The sequence below is a fragment of the Strigops habroptila genome, chromosome Z (genome assembly GCF_004027225.2).
Source record: "Strigops habroptila isolate Jane chromosome Z, bStrHab1.2.pri, whole genome shotgun sequence".
In the NCBI taxonomy this organism is placed as follows: domain Eukaryota; kingdom Metazoa; phylum Chordata; class Aves; order Psittaciformes; family Psittacidae; genus Strigops; species Strigops habroptila.
In genome coordinates, this window is record NC_044302.2 from 83,169,722 (window position 1) to 83,182,113 (window position 12,392).

General features: G+C 45.3%; 1 protein-coding gene across 4 annotated transcripts in view; it reads left to right on the plus strand.

The window, feature by feature from the left end:
- PLPP1 (phospholipid phosphatase 1) overlaps nucleotides 1–12,392 on the plus strand; it is a 64,342-nt gene that overhangs the window by 50,343 nt on the left and 1,607 nt on the right. For all 4 annotated transcript variants that reach the window (XR_003989283.1, XR_003989282.1, XM_030470986.2 and 1 more), the window contains one exon: nucleotides 11,088–11,264. Coding sequence is in view for 2 of the 4 variants with exons in the window: in XM_030470986.2 (XP_030326846.1) it covers nucleotides 11,088–11,264 (177 nt within the window). In the remaining 2 variants the exon portion in view is untranslated. The remainder of the gene's footprint in view (nucleotides 1–11,087; nucleotides 11,265–12,392) is intronic.

The following is a 12,392-nucleotide window of genomic DNA, read 5'->3' on the forward strand; positions in this document are numbered from 1 at the left end:
CGCCATCCCTGGAGGTACTTCAAGACATGTAGATGTGGCACTTAGTTATGTGGTTAAGAGGTGGACTTGGCTGTGTTAGTCTGCTCTTTTCCAGCCTAAATCATTCTTTAGAGGTAATGCTTTTCAAAAACGAGCGAACATCTTGGGGGAATCAAAGGAGAAATTCTCTCACTGATGGCACAAACATTGGCACTGTAAAATGAGAAATGCTTGAACTGCATGGCTTCAATCATAGTCATAGAATGGGTAAAGGGACACCTTCCACTAAAGCAGGTTGCTCCAAGCCCCTGTGTCCAACCTGGCCTTGAACACTGCCAGGGATGGGGCAGCCACAGCTTCTCTGGGCACCCAGTGCCAGCGCCTCAGCACTCTCACAGTAAAGAACTTTTTCCTAGTATCTGAATCCACCTTCTTTCAGTTTAAAGCCATTCCCCCTTGTCCTGTCACTACATGCCCTTGTAAAAAGTCCCTCTCCAAATTTCTTATAGGCCTCTGTAATTACTAGAGGTCTGCTATTAAGGTCTTCCCAGAGCCTTCTCCAGGCTGTTTTCATAGCAGAGGTGCTCCAGCCCTGTGATTATCTTTGTGGCCTTCTCTGCACTACCAACAACTCTATATCCTTCTTATGTTGGGAGCCCCAGAGCTGAACACAGTACTCCAGATGGGGTCTCACAAGGGCAGAGTAGAGGGGCAGGATCACCTCCCTTGACGTGCTGATCACGCTCCTTTTGATGCAGCCCAGCACACGGTTGGTTTCTGGGCTGCAAGTACACACTGAAGCCAGCTCATCTTCAGTTTCTCATCAACCAACACCCCCAAGACCTTCTCCTCTGGGCTGATCTCAGTCATGTTGATTTAAATGTGCGTCTAAAATAATTTCAGGAATGTTAAAGAGCTTATATACCTATTTAAATACGGAGTAGTGTATATCACTTGTAATTCTTACAGCATAGAGATCACAGCTGCATTTAACAGGATGTTATCATGCCATGTACCTGTAAAAAAGACATAGTGTCTACCTGGATCAGTTTAAGGCCTGGATTTTTAGCCTACTTCCTAGTTATAGTTTCTTCTGGTTTCTAACTCACTGTTATATGAAATGAGCGAAACCACAGAAAAAACCTGTTTGCAAACTGTCAGGCCAGGAAGTTGTCCTGGAGAATGTATTTCGAAATTCATTTGGCAGAGCTAGGTGGGTCAGTTTGGCCCAGACGGAGCCGTTATCTCTGGGATGCTCTTGCCAACAACAGCTTCATGTTGAAACTGGAGTGAGCTTGAGCTGCAGCAGTATGTGGGAACCCAGTGACCTAATAACAGATGCCAGATCCCAAATTGCCTCTGTCATCCCCTCCCCCTCCTGCTCCTTGCCTTTTGGAGTTAAATGCTGGAACAATCTCTCCTGTATCAACAAACCATCTGATCTTGGCTTGGAGAATGGGGGGACGAGCACAGTTGAACACCTCTTCTAGCAATGTCCACCACGAACAAACTAGCACCCTTTCTCTTGAGGGAGAATGCTGCAGTTAATCATAAGCTTTTGCTTCAACTTTTTTGATGTTTTTAAACTTGTATCTGAAAACTACTGTAAATTAAAAAGCTAAATGTATGCTGTCCTCAGTAGTGAGAATGAGCCCACTGCAAGTGTTGCAGTTGGCAGAAGTGAGTGCCTCCCTGAGGATCAGGTTGTTGTAATGGTGTCAGTCTTGGCTGTAGCTGGCCTGGGCACCCGGGATGAGGAACAGAAACCTAGCCAAGCTGCCTTGCTATTCTGGGGATGGCAACGTGTTTGTGTTGCTTTGACTTGGGATGAAAGAAGATGATGAATCTTTGCATGATGTAACTTGAGTGGCTTTCAAACTCTCCCACATTTCATTGGGAAAGAACATCTTGTGTGTACAAGGACACAGGGAATTACAGACAAGAACAGGAGGGCAACCGGTATTTCAGTGACCTGGGCCGACAGCCTTCTTTTGCGGAGAGATCATAGGCTAAACAAGAGTGAACGCAGGCATTAGGCTGCTTTTTGTACTCCTGCTCCTAAATCTGCCAATCAAGTTTTGCTCTTGAAATCCTTTTCTTTGTTTATGTTGGGATTGGTGGTTGAGTGAAACAGTACCCAAGTAACAGCCTGCAAGCCTTTAACACAGCATTTTAGGTATGTCTGTTTGCATGGCAGTAAGTCTTTGCTTTCCCAAACGTTACTGACTAGAGCTACGGAACAGTCCTTAATTTGTTCCTGCCCACATGAAAGTAGAGGACTACCTAGCCATCAAAAACTAATGAGAAGATACTTGTTACTGAAAATAGTTTGTTTGGCCGTAGCTGCGAGCTGTACTAATCCTACTCGAAGCAGAGATGAAAAATAAGAGGATAACCGGTCATGCTGTAAGGTTCAAGAATGGAGATGCTTGTGCTGCTTCTTGTATGTGCTCCTAGTATTCTTATAATATTGGTATTTAGACATTTTAATAGTAAGCAAACAAAGCAAAACTTCTTCTTCTTTTGCTTGGGTGACAGTGGTGATGAGATTATGGTGAATTGGCTTCGGTAGGACTGAGTTAAAAGCAAATACCTTGCAGTGCTTATGTTCTTCTAGCAAAGGTTTCTTTAAATTGGTAGGCACAACAGAAAAATACTTACTCTAAGGAATACAGGGGTTTTTTTCCATCAGAAAAGAACCAAGTGTTAGCATTTACAATGGAATAAAGTGTTATTGTTTATCCTGCTTTATGGTAAAATGATGTCAATAAACAATTATTTCTGCAAGGTACAGCCAAGTTGGGGCTGGCAGATTAAAAACCTAAAAAACGTTACTAATCCAGTGGGAAAGTCTGTAGAGAGTAGATTGTACTTTTGATACAGAGTTGACAGTTGGGCTATTACTAGTAACAGATAGGATTTTTTCCCATTGCATAGGAGGCAGCTCTTGCACATCAATTGCCTTTGGCAGCAGCATGCAGCTATCTTAAAGAGGCCAGACAAGTACATATTCTGCCTTTTCTCCCTAGTCTGTTCATTCTCCCCCCTTAATTCAGCTGTCCAATGGATCAGTTCCCTGTACCAGCTTGCTGTAGGGCTATTCAAACATCAGAGTTGGCACAGGGGAGTCAACAGGACTACATGGCTAGAGTAAAAAGGGATAGACCACCCCTTTGAATAGTAGCCCAGATACACGTCCACCTTGAAGTAACTGCAGAAGTATATCCTCTTCCTTCACCTTAAATATCATCTACTTCCAACCCCCTGCCACGGTGCTCCTGACACCTTCCACTAGAGCAGGTTGCTCCAAGCCCCATCCAACCTGGCCTTGAACACTGCCAGGGATGGGGCAGCCACGGCTTCTCTGGGCACCCTGTGCCAGCGCCTCAGCACCCTCACAGGGAAGAACTTAGAGAATCATAGGATGATTCTATGCAAGAGGATTTCTCACACCTTAATAGGTAAAACATCTTACAGTACAGAATTTTTGTTTAATAGGACTTGGGGAAAAAAAATCTGAGAAGGTATTGAATGGAAAATAGCTGAGGATTTTTAAGAATCAAAACTCAGTATCTGAAATATGACCTTGGTTAGTGGACTTATTAGGTTTTGATAGATTTAAAAGAATTTTGTGCCCTAAAGGTGCTGACTGTTAAGTTTTCTTGTGTAGCCTCTAAAAGTCTATCTAGGAAATTAAAAGTCACTTTAAAATTAGGTAGCCAGGCATGTGTATATGTATATTAATACTGCTTTGGTGGAAGAGCAAATATGTGAAAGTTATGCTAGAAACATTGAGTAGCAAATAATTCTCCAGTTGCAGAGACCCTTCCATTCACATCTGTGGCTTCTTTCAAGAAGCCACAAAGTGGCTGTGAGTTTCTCCTCATTCCTGTGTGTATTTTTAGAAATGAAGTACTAGACCATAGATTAAGAAAAATCTTGTGTTCAGGATGTGTGTGGTGTACAGAACATACTTTCATTATAGAGTAAGCATTAGCTAGTAAGGGGAAAAAAAGTTGGAGATTATTTAATCCTATTACAAGGACGTTTCTATGAAATCTATTTGTGCACTTTAAAAAGAACAAACAAAACAAACATGAGAAACACCAGGATGGAGGAGTGAAGGGAAATAGGTCACAGCTGAATGCTACTACTGAACAATGACACAGATGGTCAGAAACAGGATATCAGGGAGCTAGCATGGTCAAATAGCTGTCATGGATAGGAGCATGTTGCTACCTGAACAGCTCTGGATGCTCCTGCTGCATTCATAGGCTCACAAATGTATTTTTCAGCAGAGAGATGCTGGCAAGGAGCATTACAGTCATAGTTATGAGATGACGTTTCCTAAGTTCCAGCTGCTTCTGTAAATTAATTTTACTTGTAAAGCTTATTCCTTTCTAGCAAAGAGATTTAGGTGGGGAGACTGGCGGGGACTGGCTTGTTTCCCTTCTTTAAGCCTGAGCTGTAGATGACTTCAGGGAGGAGCAGGAGAACATGACACATGCTATGTTGCACCCATTGGGAGGTGCCCTCTGAACAGTCTAAAGTCACTGACTGCCATTAGTCAACAGGGTCAAAGTAGCAGTAAGTGCTAGTGCAGCAGAACACCAGGACATCTCTATACTGCGCATATAATGCTATATAGAGGACTCGGGCATGCTTCTGGTATCAACCTGGGTTTATGTTTAGTGGAAGTAAAAGGCAGAATCTCTTTGCCTAGTCCATTTTCCTGTGCTGGCCTGTTTCAGCCCAGGCACATGGCTGTCATCTTGCAAAGAGTGAGTCATGGCAGTAGGAAGAATCTTTGTGGGAGAGCACAACTGCCTGAGCCTATTAAAAGCAGTGTCAGTTTGAAGTTACCTGCTTAAAATAACGAGGTATTTGCCATTGCAGCAAATACTCTCAACTGAACAAAAACAAGTAATAGAGAAAAAACCAGTTGTAACCAGAACAGCTGCTACTTCTGAAATTAAATACAGCAGTGATCAGTCACACTGACACTTATCTGTGGTATGATTTCTCACTCTTCTCATACCTACTTTTAGGGTAATATAAATCAATCTGCTGGTAGAAGGTGCAAGAAAAGCTATGGGCATTTCCTCTACAACTACTGGAGCTGGTTGTGCGAAGAAGCACATAGAATTGGTGAAGCCTGTAGCCAACTGTGTGTATTCTGCAGCTGACAGAGCAGCTCCAGATCTTCTCTATGACTGGAGATTACACTCTTAGCATGGAAATAAAGTCTTCACGTAGATGCTAAATCCAAGTTTCTTGTTTGCTTTGTCAAGCAGAAAGAAAATCTGAATACATGCTGCGTAAGGGAAATAGCCTTATTTTACTTATTTTACAAAGTGTTGTGGACTGCCATCTTTCCAAGTTCGCTTTTTCTGTGGTTTGCCTCATTTTCTTCTTCTGTTCAGAAGTAAAGCTGTTTTGCCATTTTGCCACCTATCTGCAGTTGCGTAACTCTCTTTCTTTCTAATATGACTATACACCTTTGCCAACTACCAGAAATGCTTACACGGAAGAAACTTTATTACAGCAAGGTATTTTTAGCTGCCTTAAGCAGAATTTGGTGGCAATAGGGAAAGGGGAAAGAACAGCCAGTATCGAATTGTCAGCCAGCTCTTTTTAGGCTATCAGCATGTGCTCCTTGGACCCACCTCTGCTCCATTTGGCAGGCAGGCAGGTAGTGTTCTGGTCTACTGTGGGTAAATCCAGATGTGGTATTAATATAAGATCATTAAAATGCCTTTTGTTAAAAGAACTGTGAGACAGCTCATTTTTTAAGTGGCTGCACAATATTTTCCCTACTGGTGAAACTAAGGTCACAAGAAATATGCAGTGCCCACCACTTGATGGGGGAAAAATTATTTCCAAGTTCAGGCTCGGCTGTAGCTTCTTCAGAGGCTGATTTCACCCTGACCTATTAAAGAAAACCAGTTATAGATAGGTTTGATCTTTTTGATGCTCCATTTATAGCTGAAAAAGTCAGCATGCCAAAAATTACGATGTAGAAGTTAGCCAGAGAAACCAACCAAACATTCCCCACGTTTAACTTTGGAAAGTAACACCTTTGCATCCACAGTGCATGCTCTATGCCTGTATTTATACTGTAAATCTAATGCTGCTAAAAGGCAGCCACAGCTTTTAAAGCTGGCAAGGGGGGGATCTACCAGCAGTTTAGTGTGCTGTTTTGCTGTGGTTTTAGTCAGCTTCTATGACTTCGCAGGACTCTCAGTTAAGGGTTTGTACTTGACCAGAAGTTCTTAGGTGGTACTGAAGAGACAGACTTGAAATGTTAACTATAACTTCCAACTGTATTGTTCTTCTCCATAAATACGGTAACTATGGTGCCTTTTTTGGCAACAGGATCAAGTTCTCAATACTGCTTACAGGGTGGATTTGGAGAAGCTCCTCTTACAGCTGAAATAAGAGTTCTCTGTCCTAGACGGACTGGAGAGAGAGACAAAGCAGGGTCTTAGGTTAGACGGGAAAGTAATGGAGTTAAGTACTGTGAATTTGAGAACACCTCAAAAGCGTAGATAAAACATAAATAGAGCTGAAGGGAGAGAAAAAGCATGGAACCTGCACACACCCACTTGCTTACTGGAGTGGTAACATAGTTAATATGCAGCTAGAAAGGCTGAGGAGCAGATGGAGCTCAGTGAAATACAGAAATGCGGAATGTGATCCTAGATGCTATCAGTCATCATATCAAGTTAGTTCTGATGCTTGACTACACCTGGAATGTGATGCTAGAAGGCTGATCATGCTAAAGGTGTCTGGAATTGATAATAAAGTAAGAAAGATTGTCAGCTCTATGTATACTATAAGTAAATGTCACCAAAGACGTTAATGATCTCCCTGCACAGAGCAAGATGGGGCTCCCTCTATTTGGAGGGCTGTAAATTTGGATGGTTGCTATTTGTTTGTTTTTAATAAGACTTACCTGTAGTTAATGGAGTAAAACACTGGTTTGACTTCCACCGCATTCTTTCTAAGCTGTAAGTACCTATCTCTGGTATTACTAGTGCCTGCTTGCTCCAGGCCCAAACTGCGCAGGGGCTGCAAACGTCCAGCATTGCTCGTATAGGAAAGAAGGAGGGCAGCAACCCAGGAAGCTGGGAATTAGTCACGAGAAAAACGAACAAAAAAAGGAGGAAGAGGACAATTAACGACAAGGGGCTTCCTCCTAAATCTGATGTCCCTACCCAGAACCGCTTCGCGGTTCTGCAGGAGGCTAATGAGAAAGCACCCACCACACCTAATGAGCATCCTGCTGATGCACCAGTAAAGAGGATCGCTACTGGTGCCTCCAGGAAAAAGAGGAGGGTCATAGTAGTAGGGGACTCTACACAGAGTCGCTCATCTGCCGGCCTGATCCAGTCTCGAGGGAGGTGTGTTGCCTGCCGGGGGCTCGGATCAGGGATGTTGCTGAGAGGCTGCCTACTCTAGTAAGTCCTGCTGACTATTACCCCCTTCTAGTGGTCCATGTGGGTGCTAGAGATATAGACAGCAGTTGCCTGGAGGACATTAAGAAGGACTACAGAGCCCTGGGAGAGGTGGTTAGGGGCTCTGGAGCTCAGATAGCTTTTTCATCGATTCTCCAAGGCAAAGGGGAGGACCTTAAAAAAGCTAGGCGTGTCTGGCAGGTTAATAAATGGTTAGAATGCTGGTGCCATAGTCAGGGGGTTGGCTATTTAGAACATGGGGCTCCATTTGGGAGGCCAGATCTACTGGAGGCTGGTGGAGCTGGTCTGACAAAGAAGGGGAAGAGCTGTTTTGGTAGGAGGCTTGCCAGGCTGGTCAAGAAAGCTTTAAACAAGATGTGTTGCGGGAGGGGAGCATTGATCCATCCCAACGCTCCTGGTCAGTTGCCAGCACCTGTAATAAGTGCTTGGAGCAATGCAGAGATGTTCCAGCTGCCCCAGCCATTGAGTCGGCTTCATTTGGAGCTCGGCTAAGGTGCCTCTATACAAACGCCCGTAGTATGGGGAACAAGCAAGAGGAATTAGAGATGTGTGCAAGGCTACGGGAATATGATGTCATTGGTATCACAGAAACATGGTGGGATGGCTCCTATGACTGGAATGTCGGAATGGAAGGTTACAGGCTGTTTAGAAAAGACAGGCCAGGCAGACGGGGAGGGGGCGTTGCTATCTATGTCAGTGATAGGCTAGAGAGTATGGAACTCTGTCTGGGGATGGGTGATGAGGTAACAGAGTGTTTGTGGGTCAGGATCAAAGGGAAAACAGCAATGGGGGACATTACGGTGGGGATCTGTTACAGGCCGCCTGATCAAGAGGACTCTGTGGATGAAGCGCTCTACAGACAGATAGGAGCAGCCTCACGCTCGCAGGCCCTGGTCCTCATGGGGGACTTCAACCATCCTGACATCTGTTGGAGGGACGGTACGGCCCGGCACAAGCAATCCAGGAGGTTCCTCGATTGTGTGGAAGACAACTTCCTCTTTCAAGCAGTAGAGGAGCCGACGAGGAGAGGTGCCATGCTTGACCTCGTGCTCACCAACAGGGAGGGACTGGTTGGAAATGTAACGCTCCAGGGCAGCCTTGGCTCTAGTGATCACGAGATGGTTGAGTTTGAGATCCTCAGGACGGTGAGAAGAGCATGCAGCAAGCTCACTGCCCTGGACTTCAAGAAAGCAGACTTTGGCCTCTTCAGGAACCTCCTTAGTAAGGTTTCATGGGATACAGTTCTAGAGGGCAGGGGGGCCCAAGACTGCTGGTCGGTATTCAAGGATCACCTGCTACGTGCTCAAGAGTGTTGCATCCCGACTAGAAGAAAGTGCAGCAGGAGGGCCAGGAGACCTCCATGGATGGACAAGGAGCTGCTGAGGAAACTTAGAGGGGAAAAAAGAAGCTTATAGAAAGTGGAAGCAAGGACAGGCGGCCTGGGAAGAATACAGGAGCATTGCCCGAGAAGCTAGGGACCAGGTTAGGAAAGCTAAGGCCCAGCTAGAATTAAGTTTGGCAAGGGATGTAAAAGATAACAGGAAAGGATTCTATAGATACGTAGCAAATAAAAGACAGGCTAGGGACAATGTAGGCCCTCTCCAGAAGCTATCAGGAGAACTGGCTACCATGGATTTGGAGAAGGCTGAGGTTCTTAATGACTTCTTTGCCTCAGTCTTCACCAGCAAATGCTCTGACCACACAACCCAAGTCTTGGAAAGCAAATGCAGGGACTGTGAGAACGAAGACCTTAGGCCCACTGTAGGAGAGGATCAGGTTCGAGACCATCTTAAGAACCTAAACGTGCACAAGTCCATGGGACCTGATGAAATCCATCCACGGGTCCTGAAGGAGCTGGCGAATGAAGTTGCTAAGCCACTGTCCATCATATTCGAAAAATCCTGGCAGTCAGGTGAAGTTCCCGATGACTGGAAGAAGGGTAATATAACCCCCATTTTCAAGAAGGGGAAGGTGGAAGACCCGGGAACTACAGACCAGTCAGTCTCACCTCTGTGCCTGGCAAAATCTTGGAACAGTTTCTCCTGGAAAACATGCTAAGGCACATGAAAAACGACGAGGTGGTTGGTGACAGCCAACATGGCTTCACTAAGGGGAAATCCTGCCTGACCAATTTGGTGGCCTTCTATGATGGAGCCACGGAACTGATGGACAGTGGCAGAGCAGTTGATGTCATCTACCTGGACTTGTGCAAAGCATTCGACGCTGTCCCACATGACATCCTTGTCTCTAAATTGGAGAGACATCAATTTGATAGATGGACCACTCGGTGGATAAAAAACTGGCTCGATGGCCGCACGCAAAGAGTTGTGGTAAATGGCTCGATGTCCAGTTGGAAACCTGTAACGAGTGGTGTCCCTCAGGGATCGGTGTTGGGACCGGTCCTGTTCAACATCTTTGTCGGTGACATGGACAGTGGGATTGAGTGCACCCTCAGCAAGTTTGCCGATGACACCAAGCTGTGTGGTTCGGTTGATACGCTGGAGGGAAGGGATGCCATCCAGAGGGACCTTGACACGCTTGTGAGGTGGGCCGATGCCAACCTTATGAAGTTTAACCAAGCCAAGTGCAAGGTCCTACACCTGGGTCGGGGCAACCCCAGGCACTGCTACAGGCTGGGCAGAGAAGAGATTCAGAGCAGCCCTGCAGAAAAGGACTTGGGGGTGTTGGTTGACGAGAAGCTTAACATGAGCCAGCAGTGTGCGCTGGCAGCCCAGAAAGCCAACCGTATCCTGGGCTGCATCAAAAGAAGCGTGACCAGCAGGTCGAAGGAGGTGATCCTGCCCCTCTACTCTGCTCTTGTGAGACCTCACTTGGAGTACTGCGTACAGTTCTGGTGTCCTCAACATAAAAAGGACATGGAGCTGTTGGAGCGAGTCCAGAGGAGGGCCACGAGGATGATAAGAGGGCTGGAGCACCTCCCATATGAAGACAGGCTGAGAAAGTTGGGGCTGTTCAGCCTGGAGAAGAGAAGGCTGCGTGGTGACCTCATAGCAGCCTTCCAGTATCTGAAGGGGGTCTACAAGGATGCTGGGGAGGGACTCTTCCTTAGGGACTGTAGTGGTAGGACAAGGGGTAATGGCTTCAAACTTAAACAGAGGAAGTTTAGATTAGATATAAGGAAGAAGTTCTTTACAGTGAGGGTGGTGAAGCACTGGAATGGGTTGCCCAGGGAGGTTGTGGATGCTCCATCCCTGGCGGTGTTCAAGGCCAGGCTGGACAGAGCCTTGAGCCACATGGTTTAGTGCGAGGTGTCCCTGCCCATGGCAGGGGGGTTGGAACTAGATGATCTTAAGGTCCTTTCCAACCCTTACGATTCTATGATTCTATGATCCCGAAAATTGTGATTTGTCACCTTGGTACAAATACAACAAGTACCTATAAGTACCTGTATGATGGTGTTGTGTAGTTTTTTTATAAAAACATAAAGACCAACACTGACTATCAAACTCTGCCATAGCATAGTCGTGACAGTAGAGCTCTTTGAATATTTGTGAGACATGAACATTCATCATGTCTCTGAACACAAATTTCAGCTCTTTGAACAGACCCTGCACAATTTTACATAATTACTGCTTCTGCATTTTATAACAATTTTTCTTTTCCTTTTAGCTTTACCTTCAGGCCAGAATGAAAGGAGACTGGGCAAGACTTTTACGTCCTACCATACAATTTGGTCTTATTGCTGCATCCATCTATGTGGGTCTGTCACGTGTATCTGATTACAAGCATCACTGGAGTGATGTTTTAACAGGACTCGTTCAGGGAGCCGTGGTAGCTGTGCTCATTGTAAGTAATTCCCGAAGGGAAGTGCGTGTGTGTGTGTGTGTGTGTGAATACTGCTTTTATAAGCAGCACCTTAGAACTGCAGGCTGTGTTCAGAGGAAAGCAGGCCTCCCTTCCTAATGCTTCCCCTCTCCAGCAACTTTCAAAGTAACTCCTTGAACTGCGTGTAGCAATAGTACTTCAGGGAGTGAGGCAGAGACTGCACCAATGGTAAGTGGCTGTTTTAGCTGTTGGACAACATGAAATTGTCCCTGCCCCAGAGCTTTTCAAACAACCGAGTTGGAAATGATCAACTGCAAAACCATGTGGGCCTCTATATAACCCTACCTTCTGCTTCTAGCCAAATTCTAAATATCAAGCACAATAGCAGAGAACTGTGTATGAGCTAAGAGGTTCAAAAAACAAGGCCTTTAAGGATAAGGGCAGCATAAAAATATCAGTCTCTGCCAGCTTAAACTGCCTGTTTTTTCAGTCTCATGGGAAACAAAAACTCCTCAGCATGCCCTGTGTGCATTTTGAATGCTAGAAGAGTGTTCACAAGGCATATGAAGCTGAGCTGTTCTGATGTGTGAAGAGCTATCTGATGGAAAAGAGGATCAGCTAAACTTGGAGCTGCAGGCCTGGCTGACTTAGTGGCAGCAGTTGTGCTGGCCATCATCACAATGATGGCCATGAATGCCATGGTGCATTCAACCATGGGAAGGGACAGATCAGAGACATGAACTAACTGAGGTCATATTGAGGAATTCCATTACCAAGAACTGAGGCTCACCGGCAAGGACCACGTCCAAGATAAACAAATGTTCTCTCAGCTGGAAGTCGGAAGGGTGTAGTTCATTCCAAGACAAAGCTTCGTTTACTTGTGGCAATCAATCAATACAAGCCTTGGCACTGCTCTGGGAAGCTGTGCATACTGCATTAACCGCTGTTAAATGGCTGCATGGTTAAATGGCTGCTGACTAAAACATAATCCTACCCCCCACTTTTGTATAACCTCATTTTCTAAGAAAAGGGGTGCAGGGAATGATAAACATCAGGGACTGAAAAGCTGAGGGAACTTTTATTATTTATTAGGATAACAAGGCAGGGGATAGGATAACTAGGATAACAAGTTTAGTGGGGGCTGCTGGA